The 15,595-nt window shown below is 43.6% G+C and overlaps 1 protein-coding gene across 1 annotated transcript in view; it reads right to left on the reverse strand.

Moving 5' to 3' along the window:
• Positions 1-2,965: 2,965 nt before the first annotated feature.
• Positions 2,966-15,595, reverse strand: part of castor2 (cytosolic arginine sensor for mTORC1 subunit 2) — a 28,644-nt gene continuing 16,014 nt past the window's right edge. The window contains exons 4-9 of the mRNA XM_083927176.1: positions 10,375-10,507; positions 9,999-10,122; positions 8,956-9,066; positions 7,101-7,183; positions 6,055-6,149; positions 2,966-5,359 (exon numbers count right to left, since the gene is read on the reverse strand). Coding sequence (XP_083783302.1) covers positions 5,297-5,359; positions 6,055-6,149; positions 7,101-7,183; positions 8,956-9,066; positions 9,999-10,122; positions 10,375-10,507 — 609 coding nt within the window. The 3' untranslated portion in view covers positions 2,966-5,296. The remainder of the gene's footprint in view (positions 5,360-6,054; positions 6,150-7,100; positions 7,184-8,955; positions 9,067-9,998; positions 10,123-10,374; positions 10,508-15,595) is intronic.

Genomic DNA, 15,595 nt, shown 5'->3' on the forward strand with positions numbered 1-15,595 from the left:
GAGTTAAAGTCTAATTATCCTGCAAGAATGTTCTAGAAATGGGTGCATTTAAACATATTCCTTATTTTTAAGAGCCTGTGAATGTTCTCATGTGTCCAGGTCGTCGTTCTCCTCAAAGCAGTTTCAGTCCAAAGCAACTGGACTTGGTTATTTGTCAGGAAGACGTTTCACCTCTCATCCAAGAGGCTTCATCAGTTCATGTACGCATCTGACCAGGACCAGGACCAGGACCAGGACCAGGCTGGGACTGGACCAGGACCAGGACCAGGCTGGGACTGGACCAGGACCAGGACCAGGACCAGTCGTTGGTGGAAGTCGGTTTCAACTTCGTTAGTGCTCTATCCAACAATCTGACCTCAAAGAACAACTGTTCACAAATGGCCTCCTGTGACTCCAACGACTGTCGTTAAGACTCAATAGAGCACTAACCAAGTCCAGACCAACTTTCCACCAACGACTTGACCAGGACCAGGACCAGGCTGGGACTGGACCAGCACTAACCAAGTCCAGACCTACTTCCACCAACGACTGGACCAGGACCAGGACCAGGCTGGGACTGGACCAGCACTAACGAAGTCCAAACCAACTTCTCTCTAACGACGGTCGTTGGCACTTGATGTCACTGGGACCCTTGGTGCTCCATCGGCTTTGTGAGAGGTTAAATACCTGGATCTCACACCAGTTAGTTGGTCCAGTCCCAGCCTGGTCCTGGTCCTGGTCCAGTCCCAGCCTGGTCCTGGGTCCTGGTTCTGGGTCTTCCCTGAGGCCTCTTCCCAGCTGGACGTTGTTATATTCCTTCTATATTTTAGTAAATTGGCTGCTGCGGTGTAAATATTTGTGATTTATAGGAAAAAGTGCCACAACTGTCCCTGTTCTCCCCTACAAAGTTTGTACTGAGTGTAACTGTAATCAGCCAGTGAGCCGCAGAGTTGAACCGTGGAGGGTTACGTAAGAGGAAAGATGATCATGATCAGGGGAAACACTAACAGACCATGTCCTCTCCTTTAACCCGGCTCTGCAGAGGGTTCCTGCAGCTCCACCTCCTCCATCTGTGTGCTGAGGTGAGCTGAAGCAGACAAAAGGGTGGGGTGTGTGTTTTTGCGTGCGTGTGTGCGTGTGCGTGTGTGTGTGTGTGTGTGTGTGTGTGTGTGTGTGTGGAGGCTACAAGGACCTGGCTGTTCTCCTCTTTGTTTACGCAGGTCAAATAATTCAGGCCGCTGATATCCCCGCTGTCTGTCCTTCCCCTGCTGTCGTCCATGTGCTGCGGGCTGGAGAGAGGGCGAGGGGGAGCACAGGAGCCCACAGAAGATCAGGTGTGTGTGTGTGTGTGTGTGTGTGTGCGCGCACTATGAAAGCTATGATTAAAACTACATCACAACTACAGGTGTACGACCCCACCACTCACGCCCCCTACAGACTTCACAGTGGGACAGATTTTGACTGATTTGCGGGACTTGCGGATCATTTCCATGTTCAGTTAAAGGTTGAATCAGGAGAATGAGCAGAACTCCGCCATCTAGTGTCTCAACATCGTATTCGCAGCAACAAAAATGATTCCAGCAGTTATCAGCATCTTGCTAATATCTCACTACGGCAGCACTTCACTGTGTTTGACCTCAAGGACGCCATCCAGTTATGATGATATTACTGAGATAAATACATTTGATCAATGATCCATCCATCTTCCAGCTTCAGCCTCTTGTCCCCGTCGGGGTCGCGGGGGGCTGGAGCCGATCCCAGCTGACATCGGGTGTGAGGCGGGGTCCACCCTGGACAGGACGCCAGTCTATCACAGGACACATAGAGACAGACAGCTCTCGATCTACCGGTAAATCTTGGTTCCTACCCTCACCTGTGGTCATGAAAGCTGGGTCAGGACCCAAAGAACCAGGTCGCGGGTACAAGCGTCTGAAATGTGTTTCCTCAGGAGGGGTCTGGAGTCTCCCTTAGAGAGAGGGAGAGAAGTTCAGCATCCGTGAGGAACTCGGAGTAGAGCCGCTGCTCCTTAGCGTTGAAAGGAGCCAGTTGAGGTGGTTCAGGATCATCTGGTAAGGATGAACCCTGGGCGCCTCCCTAGGGAGGTGTTCCAGGCACGTCCAGCTGGGAGGAGGCCTCGGGGAAGACCCAGGACCAGGTGGAGAGATTAGATCTCCACACTGGCCTGGGAACGCCTCAGGGTCCCCCAGTTAGAGCTGGTTAATGTGGCCCGGGAAAGGGAAGTTTGAGGTCCCCTGCTGAAGCTACTGCCCCCGAGACCCGACCCCGGATAAGAGGCTGAAGATGAGATGAACCATTCACACCTACGGGTGATTTAGAGTCATCAATGAACCAAACACCTGCACGTCTTTGGACTGTGGGAGGAAACCGGAGAACCCGGAGAAAACCCACGCAGACACGGGGACAACATGCAAACTCCACACAGAAGGGCCCCAGCCGGGGAACCCTCTCGCTGTGAGGCGACAGTGCTTAACCCAGATTTATTGAAGACATCTATAAAAACCTTTAACTCTTTTAACTCGAGCGTCCTGTTGAACGGACGAAGCGCTGATGGAACAAACGCACGTCAGACAAAATCCTCAGGTTATCATAAGCACAAGACGACATCCTTCACTTTCTGCGTGTCCCTGCTGCACGTAACGTTCTGTTCCCTCACCGCAGCGCGCCTCATTAGCTGCTCATATTAACTAATATTCCCTTCATGACTTCAAAACCTTGTATAATACTGACGTTTTTCTATTCTGTCACCTCAAAAATGGCATTTCGTCCTCTCTTGTGTATCATTTTCCATGTTTTTATGCCAAAATGCTCCAAAATGTGTCGTGATTAAGTGAATGTTGAAGCCGTGACGACCACGTTGTGCAGAGATGTCACCATTTTATTGATTTAACGTACACACCGGGAGCAAATGACAGTGACCGTCGTTACGTAAAGACAGTAAAAATGACACATTGGGTGAAAACTGAGCTCCAGAAAGAACAAAAGAAAAACAGCTTGTTTATTATTATTATGTTTCCCCAGACAATGAAAAGCTCTGGACGTTCTTTGACACCGCATCAGGAGAAACGTCCCCTTCCTCCTGGTTTAACACTGATAAATACGGAGTTTCCACTCGTCCCGTCTGATCGGGAGGAAAGGTTGTGAGGTGCAAAGTGGAGTGGCGTAAAAACAGAAGAACAACATTGTCCCCAAATGCTTGAAAACTAACAGAAATCTCCCCGCGTGGACGGGATCTCTACAGTAAAGAGCCCTCCCCTGCTTTTCACATCAGTACAGCAGGCCTGTGGGGGCACGGGCCGCGTTAAAGTGCAGACTGGGGCAGGAGAGGGGGGCAGCTTCAACACCGATAATGGACACCAGGGCTCCTCCTCCTCCTCCTCCTCCTCCTCCTCCTCCTCCTCCTTCCTCCCTGTGTGAACCGTAGCTTATTCTACTACATTGTCAAAATGGCTCAGTAATTATTACTACTGCGGATGCAAAACATTTCCATCGTTGCATTTCATCGTCCGGTCTTTTATCGCGGCTTCACACTGTGAGCGATGGGATTTTCAGGTGTGCAGAAACGAGATCACATGTGTTCAAGTGGGATTACGGCGCAAATTCATCCCTTGGTCTTTTTTCTGCACTTACATACGTCAGATAAACCATTTGTGTAACAACTATTCAAGGAGAAATCTGGAGAGTCGCTAACAGCCGGATGTGGCTAACAGTGATTAGCTCGGGGCAGTACGGTGAAGGCATTCAAAGGTCTTTTTTAACCACTAATACTGCTGAAAATAACAGCAAACCTCTGCAGCAGCATGAGAAGAGTCCCTACACACACAACAAAGCACCAATGGGCTCCTTCCACTGTAATGGACTTTACTATGAGAGGAGCTGGTACAGGGGCCAGTAGGTAAGTCTTTAAAACACTCTCTTAATAAACTCTGGCTTCACTAACTACGCTGTTGGTGCTTTGTTGTGTGTGTAGGGACTCTTCTCATGCTGCTGCAGAGGTTTGCTGTTATTTTCAGCAGCATTAGTGGTTAAAAAAGACCTTTGAATGCCTTCACCGTGCTGCCCCGAGCTAACTGTTAGCCACGTCCGGCTGTTAGCGACTCTCCCGGATTTCTCCGTTAATAGTTGTTACACAAAAACATTATCTCGATGGCTTATTTGAATATGTAAGTACTGAAAAAGACCATGGGATGATTTTGCGCCGAAGTTTAATCAGTAAAGTTTAGTCGACTTGATTTATTTTCTGCTCGTTTAAACACAGCTAGCAAACGCACCCGGACGCTACGACTTCAGAACCCGTGCTTCCCCGCGCTGTGACAAAGAGTGTGTGGATGTATTTGACCTTTTACTCACTTAGCGGCAGGCTAACGGAGCCCTGTGCTCCTCTCATAGTTTACCTTTTTAAGAAGCCGAACTGTGAAAACGTCCAAATTGTCACTGAACTTTTTTCTAAATCAAATAATTAAAGAACTTCACGCTGAAGTCACTGATCCATGTCACACACGTTGCACTTGCGAGCCAAAGAAACCTTTTAAAAAGTAGATGAACATCACTCTGAGTGACACGTGACCCCGTCTGCTCACAGTGTGAATGCAATGATCCTTTTTTAAAAACGCTAAAATTAGGATTTCCTCATCGACGTCTCGGATTCACTTCATGTTCCTGCGGACCGAGCGTCTCAATTTAACACCACGACCGAGTGTCCGATCGTTGCCGTGATTAAAAGATGTTCAAGAACGACTGAGAAGCGACACAGAGAGAAACAAAAGAACACACCGTACACAGCCTCCTACGATTGCACACGTGTGGAGTGTTTTGGCAAAGGCATCGGTTTAGGCATTCAGACATCTTGGCACTGAGAAAACAAGAATACGGAGCGTTTAAAATATATAATATTTCTTTCTTGAGAGTACATTCGTCATCCTTCCATGAGAGGAATCATGTAACTAATACAGTATGGCGCCCGCGGGGGTCAGGGAGCGGGGAAAAGCAGCTTCAGAGAGGAGAAGAATCAGTCGGGTGAACTAAAGCAACAAGCCGAGGGCCTCCAGTGCCGGGTAAAGGAAGGAGGGAGTGGTGGTGGGGACGGGGGGGGGGTTAAAGAAAATGGCCGACTAACAAAAGGCATCCCTAACACACCGTCACACTCCCCCGCCCCTCGGTCTGTGGTGACGTCCCTTCCTTTCCTTAGACGCTCCACAGTACAGTAGTCCGCTAACACCAGCTCGTGGCACCTCTCTGGGACGTGATGAAACGTTAGACTTTGAAAACAGTCGTGGTCGTTTTCACCGCCCGGCGTCCTTCACTGCGCCGTGCTCTTGGTCCGCAGCGCTTCGATCACACTTTGGATGTTCTCTTCGGGAACCTGGAGACACGAGGAAGCGGCATTATTATTAAAATCACTTCATTAACTGCTTATTATTCTGCCGTTTTCAATTCTGCGATGAAACAATGACACGTTAAAGTTTCGTTTGCAGTAACGACCGACTTACGCTTCATCATCACGCTTATTAAACGGCTTCTTACTAAAGAAATTTGACACAAATATTGATTAAAATATATAAAATATTGATGAAGTTCCACCGTTAACAGCTGTAACATTAAAGTGTTGAACACATAAACCTATCAACAGTTATAATCCAGTCATATAATGTACATAACTATGAAATGGGTCATTCTGCATAATGAGTACTTCCACTGTCGCTACTTTAAATATATTTTAGTGCCATTACTTTTGTACTTAAGTGAGATATTTAATGTCGGACTTGTGTCAGAATATTTTACACTGAAGTAAAAACACCTGAATACTTTTTCCACCACCGTCAGAATCTAAAAATATAACATTTACTGTCACGTAAGACACTGAAAAGCAGCGAATTCTTACATTTTTAGAAGCTGGAAGCATCAAATGATTAATTTCTGCTTGGAAGAAATTATGAATCTATCAAAAAAGTTATTTTCTGTAGGTCGACTAATCAATGAAGGGACCAATTGTTGCAGCTCTACACAGGATGCACAGAATTTCATCAAAGTAACACTGAGAGGCTCCCGTCGTCTTACCAGGGCGTGGTCAAACTTGAAGGTACTAATGTAGTAAGCTGGAATGTCAGCCGTCGCCAGCGGTTCCGATATTTGAGCCACGATGCCGCACTCATCTGCAAAAACAAATATCATTTCCTATATGACTGATTTTTATGACTTATTAGCGTTGTATAATATGTTAAAATGATGCAAAAGGCCGACGTCAGGCCACAACCGTCGAGATATTGGCGGCATATGCGCCCACGTGTGTGTGGCGGCATCGGCACAGCTGGGAGATGTGTCAGGGCGCACTCACACTGTCCTTCCGTCCCGTGCCCGAGCACGTTTCACGGCTAAAGTCTGGTTCCTTTGACCAGTGTGAGTGCAACCGTACCGCGCCTAGGAGCGGCGCGCTTGCCGTTCACGGCCCGTTTGGGAGAGGTGGGCTTTAGTAAAGCACGTTTGCACGTGTACGAGCACGAGCGTGCACACGTGTACGAGCACGAGGCCTACGGCGGTTCTGAGGTCATTTCCTGTGCGCCTGTTGGGACGTAGAAAAAAAAAGGAGGGACCATGCGCGGACATTTCAAACAATGGCGGTGAAAGGTTCACGTTGGTGTGATGCGGAGGTGGAGTGTTTACTGCAGATTTGGTCGATGAAAAGATTCAAAAACAGTCGACAAGACGCACAAAAACTCAGAGGTCTACGGAAAGATCTGGAAACAAAGCCAGAACCCTGGGCGCCTCCCTAGGGAGGTGTTCCAGGCACGTCCAGCTGGGAGGAGGCCTCGGGGAAGACCCAGGACCAGGTGGAGAGATTAGATCTCCACACTGGCCTGGGAACGCCTCAGGATCCCCCAGTTAGAGCTGGTTAATGTGGCCCGGGAAAGGGAAGTTTGGGGTCCCCTGCTAAAGCTGCTGCCCCCGAGACCCGACCCCGGATAAGAGGCTGAAGTTGAGATGAGACACTGCGGCATACGCTGAGTTTGGAGTTTGGTCTCTGACGCTGTGTTTGTTAACTTCACCATCACGTGGCCCGGTCGGAGCTACGCCTCGCTCGCCCTCTGGTAAAACATAAAACGTACCAAATCCTAAAGGTTGTCCCCCGATGCGAACCATTTTCCAAAGCTCCCCAGAAGCACTGGTGAAGAGCACGTTGTTTGGAAACCTGTCAGAGGAAGAAGTGCAAAGAAAATGACACAGATTATAAATAAATGTGTTTTGTTTTAATTCAAATATTAAAGTATGTGCAGTAGAGACAGTTTGGTTTATGGGGTACTCAAAAATCACGTCTAAGTGATTTTTAAAGCGTATTTATTCTTTTGTTACAGAGATGCTCAGAGTGGGCAGCTGGAGACAAACGAAAGAAAACACCTAAATAAAATAAATAGCATTATTTTCTGCATTATATGTTCTGTAACAGATACAGGAAGGTTTTTTGTTGCCACTGTGCACGAGACTACTACCGTATTTTCCGCACTATAAGGCGCACCGCATTATAAGGCGCATAGAACAGACGCTACAGTCGAGGCTGAGGTTACGTTAAGGACCGCCTCTAGATTTAGATTCATTGATGTTAAGTTTGCGTGCTAGCGTGAGTAGCATCCAGCTGCAGACCCGGAGCACGAGCCCCTCACTTTTGCGTCACTTCCGTCAAGCGAGGGGCTTGTGACAAGTGAGGGGCTTGTGTCAAGTGAGGGGCTTGCATCAAGTGAGGTGCTCCGGGTCTGCAGCTGGATGGTATCGTGCTAGCGCTGTTGCCTTCAGTGGAACAGTGATCGTACGGACTCTTCTTCTTGCTGCTCTCTGTTCAACAACCCACTGTTGGAGTTTGTCCTCCAGCTGCAGCCGTCTCGCTCTGTTCCCTCTTAACTCTGTTTAGTCTTCTTTACTCGGCGCAGGTCGTCTTGTTGCTTCCTCCACTCCGGCACCATTGATTGGTTCATGTTCAACTCTCTGGCTGCTGCTCTGTTCCCGTGTTCTACTGCGTGACTAATGGCCTTGAGTGTAAACTCTGCGTCGTAAGCGTGTCTCTTAACAGGAGCCATTTTGGGCTCTTTACACAAACACACACATGGAAATGAAACGGCACGCTTCACGCAGTCGTATATCTCATCATGCACCGCGCGTTACTTCTTCTACGGGGGAAAATAGAGTCGGCGGCTGCTCACCGTAGTTGGAGACCTGTTTAGCTCAATATTGGTCCATATATAAGGAGCACCGGGTTATAAGGCGCACTGTCGGCTTTTGAGACATTTGAAGGTCTTTAGGTGCAACTTATAGTGCGGAAAATACGGTAAATTGAGACTTGCTGCTGCTCATGGAGGAATCGTTGGGTCTCTGTAAATAAATAAATCATGTATCCTGTGAGGACTTTTGTTATGAATCGGCGCTATAAATAGAATAAATCATTCTCTACAGAAAGCCACTGTAAAGCTGAGTTAAGTGGGTGACCCGTCCCTTTGAGGCAACCCTCCAGGTCTTATATAAACGTGGGGACAAGGCTGACTTACATGCTGCAGTGGCAGAAACATTTGCGTTATTTTACCTTCACATGGCTTTAAGATATCACTGCAGATGCCAATGTGGCGCTAACATGGGATCTGCAGCTGCTCGGGTTCTGTACGGCCTTCCTGCTTAATTAGAGAGCTCTCTGTGAGAAAGGGGGGGGGGGGCTCGGAGGAGGATAAATGAGTCACGCTGAACCCCCGGTGACTTAAGCACATCGTATACGCTCAACTAGTTCTGCTATTGCTTAGCAACAAACTAATCGCCGCCTCAAACAACCGTCATAAATGTGTTTCTCCTTGCATAAACATAATGTGTTACTGTTAATTACACAGCAGCAGCAGCAGCGGTTTTATAAATACGTTGTTGTTGTTGTTGATGTTGTTGTTGTTGTTGTTGTTGTTGTGTCACAGGTGTTTTGTGCTACCCGACCTTTGCGTCGTCTGTTCGTCCATGACCAGAGAGATGTAGCCCTCGATCAGGGAGAAGGAGAAGAAGCGGATGTGGCTGGAGTCCTCGCCGGATGCTCCGGGCTCCTTCGACCTTTTTGGATAGAGAGAGAAGGAGACGACAATCGACGCGGTCCAACCGGTAATCTACCACCTGATGACACTTCCAGTCAAGGTCCAGTTCAATTCCACACAAACGACCTTTTATTTATTTTAAGGAAATAAAGGAGCAGACGGATTAAAGTGCAAAATCATCCCGTGGTCTTTTTCTGCACTTTCATTCATCAAGTAATCCATCGAGACAGTTTGTTTCATGTAACAACTATTAAAAGGCTAACAGTCGGACGTGGCTAACAGTGATTAGCTCGGGGCAGTACGGTGAAGGCATTCAAAGGTCTTTTTTAACCACTAATGCTGCTGAAAATAACAGCAAACCTCTGCAGCAGCATGAGAAGAGTCCCTACACACAAAACAAAGCAGCAACAGCGTAGTTAGTGAAGCCAGAGTTTATTAAAAGAGTGTTTTAAAGACTTACCTACTGGCCCCTGTACCAGCTCCTCTCATAGTAAAGTCCATTACAGTGGAAGGAGCCCATTGGTGCTTTGTTTTGTGTGTAGGGACTCTTCTCATGCTGCTGCAGAGGTTTGCTGTTATTTTCAGCAGCATTAGTGGTTAAAAAAGACCTTTGAATGCCTTCACCGTGCTGCCCCGAGCTAATCACTGTTAGCCACGTCCGGCTGTTAGCGACTCTACTGGATTTCCACGAAAAAGTCTTGATGGCTTATTTGATGCATGTTAGTGCTGATACTAATACAGTTTGGCCTCCACACACTGTTCAGCTGCTCAACCGTGATTGGTCGATACTACTCGGACTACAAACGGACACGGAAACTCTTCCGCTACACAAATTTAGTTTGAGTTTGAGCAAGCGAAATATAAAAATACAAGCTAAATATAATAACTATAATACAAGACTACATCAGTGGAGCGTGTCTTGGTTTTGTGATGTCACGTTCCCGCTCTTACCCTCCAGAGTAAAACATGACGTCCATGAGCAGCGTGGCTACAGACGGCAGGGTGTCCGGGTCCAGGCTGGTCACACAGAACATGTTGCTCGGACTAGATAAGGGGTGGATGATGGGACGCGGCACTGAAAGACAAAAATTATGCAACACGTGACGGCTCAGAGGCAGCAGTACAGCCAAGACGGCAACAAGGAGCGTTCAAGTCTCAATGTCCACGCTGAAGAACGAGCTCCCAAAGTCCTAAAGGTGCTCAGGAAAATGGAGAGTTTGAACCTCGGTGGAGCAAACGCCGTCTGACACTGTTGGAAAACTCCAGATGAAGCAAGAATTGACCTCGTGAGTTCCAGAGAAAGCTTGCGTCTGTGTTTGACACCTACCAAGTTTAGGCTTCACGAAGCCGTTGGTGACTCCCAGGTCGTGAGCGGCAACAGTCTCTCCGTTGACCACGCGGAGCAAAGTGAATTCGGAAGACAGCGTGTGCATGACCATGGGCAGGTCTCGCTCTCGAACCTGAGGACAAAAGGAAAAGACACAATAATCATTAGAACAGAAAAACAGTAACATGATGAAATGAACGTCGACGAGAAGTAAAGTTTCATTCGAGCAATAAAGTACAGGAAGTGAGTCAAAGTGGCAGGAAAACAGGAACGTTTTAGCGTTTTCTAACACATCATATTCTGATACGACTCCATCAAAGGTGCTGTGTGACTGCGGTGTGAGCTGTGGAAAGGTCAAAGGTCACCAAAGACATTAAGATTCCTCCTCTGGGTCACATCACTATCTAAAGTTACATACAGTTTAAATTAAGTCATTTAGTCTTGGAAAAATCAGCCACATTCACACGACTACGTTTATGTTCGCTACGTTTATGTTTGTTTATGTTCACTATGTTTGTTTACGTTCACTACGTTTATGTTTGTTTATGTTCACTATGTTTGTTTATGTTCACTACGTTTATGTTTGTTTATGTTCACTACGTTTATGTTTGTTTATGTTTGCTATGTTTATGTTTGTTTATGTTCACTACGTTTATGTTTGTTTATGTTCGCTATGTTTGTTTATGTTCACTACGTTTGTTTATGTTCACTACGTTTATGTTTGTCTATGTTCACTACGTTTATGTTTGTTTATGTTCACTACGTTTATGTTTGTTTATGTTCACTATGTTTATGTTTGTTTATGTTCACTATGTTTATGTTTGTTTATGTTCACTACGTTTATGTTTGTTTATGTTCACTATGTTTATGTTTGTTTATGTTCACTATGTTTATGTTTGTTTATGTTCACTATGTTTATGTTTGTTTATGTTCACTATGTTTATGTTTGTTTATGTTCACTACGTTTATGTTTGTTTATGTTCACTACGTTTATGTTTGTTTATGTTCACTATGTTTATGTTTGTTTATGTTCACTACGTTTATGTTTGTTTATGTTCGCTATGTTTGTTTATGTTCACTACGTTTGTTTATGTTCACTACGTTTATGTTCACTACGTTTATGTTTGTTTATGTTTGCTATGTTTATGTTTGTTTATGTTCACTACGTTTATGTTTGTTTATGTTCGCTATGTTTGTTTATGTTCACTACGTTTATGTTTGTTTATGTTCACTACGTTTATGTTTGTTTATGTTTGCTATGTTTATGTTTGTTTATGTTCACTACGTTTATGTTTGTTTATGTTCGCTATGTTTGTTTATGTTCACTACGTTTGTTTATGTTCACTACGTTTATGTTCACTACGTTTATGTTTGTTTATGTTCACTACGTTTATGTTTGTTTATGTTCACTACGTTTATGTTTGTTTATGTTCACTATGTTTATGTTTGTTTATGTTCACTATGTTTATGTTTGTTTATGTTCACTACGTTTATGTTTGTTTATGTTCACTATGTTTATGTTTGTTTATGTTCACTATGTTTATGTTTGTTTATGTTCACTATGTTTATGTTTGTTTATGTTCACTATGTTTATGTTTGTTTATGTTCACTACGTTTATGTTTGTTTATGTTCACTACGTTTATGTTTGTTTATGTTCACTATGTTTATGTTTGTTTATGTTCACTACGTTTATGTTTGTTTATGTTCGCTATGTTTGTTTATGTTCACTACGTTTGTTTATGTTCACTACGTTTATGTTCACTACGTTTATGTTTGTTTATGTTCACTACGTTTATGTTTGTTTATGTTCACTACGTTTATGTTTGTTTATGTTCACTACGTTTATGTTTGTTTATGTTCACTACGTTTATGTTTGTTTATGTTCACTATGTTTATGTTTGTTTATGCTCACTATGTTTATGTTTGTTTACGTTCACTATGTTTATGTTTGTTTACGTTCACTATGTTTATGTTTGTTTACGTTCACTATGTTTATGTTTGTTTATGTTCACTACGTTTATGTTTGTTTATGTTCACTACGTTTATGTTTGTTTACGTTCACTATGTTTGTTTGTTTATGTTCACTACGTTTATGTTTGTTTATGTTCACTATGTTTATGTTTGTTTATGTTCACTATGTTTATGTTTGTTTACGTTCACTATGTTTATGTTTGTTTATGTTCACTACGTTTATGTTTGTTTATGTTCGCTATGTTTATGTTTGTTTATGTTCACTACGTTTATGTTTGTTTACGTTCACTATGTTTATGTTTGTTTATGTTCACTATGTTATTGTTTATTTATGTTCACTATGTTATTGTTTGTTTATGTTCACTATGTTTATGTTTGTTTATGTTCACTATGTTTATGTTTGTTTACGTTCACTATGTTTATGTTTGTTTATGTTCACTATGTTTATGTTTGTTTACGTTCACTATGTTTATGTTTGTTTACGTTCACTATGTTTATGTTTGTTTATGTTCACTACGTTTATGTTTGTTTATGTTCGCTATGTTTATGTTTGTTTATGCTCACTATGTTTATGTTTGTTTATGTTCACTATGTTTATGTTTGTTTATGTTTGTTTATGTTCACTATGTTTATGTTTGTTTACGTTCACTATGTTTATGTTTGTTTACGTTCACTATGTTTATGTTTGTTTACGTTCACTATGTTTATGTTTGTTTATGTTCACTATGTTTATGTTTGTTTATGTTTGTTTATGTTCACTATGTTTATGTTTGTTTATGTTTGTTTATGTTCACTATGTTTGTTTATGTTTGTTTATGTTTGTTTATGTTTGTTTATGTTTGTTTATGTTCACTATGTTTATGTTTGTTTATGTTTGTTTATGTTCACTATGTTTGTTTATGTTCACTATGTTTATGTTTGTTTACGTTCACTATGTTTATGTTTGTTTATGTTCACTATGTTTATGTTTGTTTACGTTCACTATGTTTATGTTTGTTTACGTTCACTATGTTTATGTTTGTTTACGTTCACTATGTTTATGTTTGTTTACGTTCACTATGTTTATGTTTGTTTATGTTCACTATGTTTATGTTTGTTTACGTTCACTATGTTTATGTTTGTTTACGTTCACTATGTTTATGTTTGTTTACGTTCACTATGTTTATGTTTGTTTACGTTCACTATGTTTATGTTTGTTTACGTTCACTATGTTTATGTTTGTTTATGTTCACTATGTTTATGTTTGTTTATGTTCACTATGTTTATGTTTGTTTATGTTCACTATGTTTGTTTATGTTCACTATGTTTATGTTTGTTTATGTTCACTATGTTTATGTTTGTTTATGTTCACTACGTTTATGTTTGTTTATGTTCACTACGTTTATGTTTGTTTATGTTCACTATGTTTATGTTTGTTTATGTTCACTATGTTTGTTTATGTTCACTATGTTTATGTTTGTTTATGTTCACTATGTTTATGTTTGTTTATGTTCACTACGTTTATGTTTGTTTATGTTCACTACGTTTATGTTTGTTTATGTTCACTATGTTTGTTTATGTTCACTATGTTTATGTTTGTTTATGTTCACTATGTTTGTTTATGTTCACTATGTTTATGTTTGTTTATGTTCACTATGTTATTGTTTATTTATGTTTGTTTATGTTCACTATGTTTATGTTTGTTTATGTTCACTATGTTTATGTTCAGTATGTGAACGAATGTGGCTCAGTGTGAGAGTGGATCGTCCTCCACTCGAGAGATTGGTGGTTCGATCCCCACCTCCCCCAGTCCACATGTCACAGTGTCCTTGGGCAATACACTGAACCCCGTGCTGCGCATGGGTGTGTAAATGTGGTGTGAATGGTCAGATTCGATGGTCTGTAGACTCATGGGCCTTGAGTAGTCAGAAGATTAGATTTATGTTTTTGCGGACGCTGCGTTTTAAAGTGAAAGCGATCTCCAAGCTCGCCGGCGTTGTCGCACCATATCAGAAATAATCAGATATCTGATGTGAGATGAAGGATTGTGGCGCTCTTATACTCCTGAGCTCCGGACGTCATTTCTACAGCAGTAAACACTTTGATCGCATACGAATTACAGTGCTTTACTTTTCGTAGTCACATGTACAGTGACAGTTAGTCACGACGGGCTGATGCTGGAGGGACAATCCGGCTGTTCAGTCTGACCTAACACCCTTTCAAAATAAGATTTCCGGGTCCAAACGCTCCGTTGAAACAAAACAGACACAACTGGCCGGACGTGTGAACGATTACGATCACCTCTTTCCTCAGTTAGACACTTTTTCATCAAAGAGAAAAGAGGTAAAATGACAATTACGTTGTTTTTAAACACTCAGATCTGTCACACAACGGGGAACACGGCACTGCGGCATTAGAGGAACCAAGGCTTGGACCTGGAAATCCTATTTTGGTGGCCTTGGTGCGTCGTCTTTGTTGATACAAAGGTGAACTCCAGAGAAAGAAAGAGGAACAGAGTGTGTCCTTAGCGTTACGTCTGTGTCTGTCTGTGTAGAAGGAAACGTGTGTGTAGGACACTCATGACTCCGTCTAAAGGACTGTATTCAGCATTTGGGTCGGGTTTTACCTCTTTATGTAACACAAAAGATCCCGACAGAGAAGAAAAACAGCGCCGTCTTAAGCCGGTCCGTCTGTCTGTCTGTCTGTGGGTCCTCTGAGGTTCAGTAACACAATCCGACGCCGCGTGAGCAGGGACGGAGGGAGAAGATGGGTGGAGGACGTGGGCGACGGGGTTGAACGCAGCAGGGTTGTTTTTTTAATGCTTGTTTTTCCTCTTTTGATCTCACGGAGCAATAATTAGGCTTGTGGGCAGCGGCAGCAGCAGCAGCAGCAGCAGCCGCAGCAGCAGCAGCAGCCGCAGCGGCAGCAGCAGCAGCGGCAGCAGCAGCGGCAGCAGCAGCAGCAGCAGCAGCAGCAGCAGCAGCAGCAGCAGCAGCAGCAGCAGCAGCAGCCACAGCCAGTGTGGAGACAGGAAACAGGCCCGAGTACGATACCTGGAATTCCAGCGAGAGGCTGAGCCGCTGATCCCCTTTACGTAACAGATTATCAACATCCACACTGTTTTTTCTTTCTGCTTCCATTTTCATAAACATGCCAGAGCTGCTCAGCAGACCTTGTTTTCCCACTAAAGCAGGGCAATAATAAAACCCTCCCTGTGGCCAGAGACGGCTGCGGTATGAGAGAGAGAGAGAGGATTTTCTTCCTGAATCA

This window comes from Echiichthys vipera, assembly GCF_963691815.1.
Source record: "Echiichthys vipera genome assembly, chromosome: 14".
Taxonomy (NCBI): domain Eukaryota; kingdom Metazoa; phylum Chordata; class Actinopteri; order Perciformes; family Trachinidae; genus Echiichthys; species Echiichthys vipera.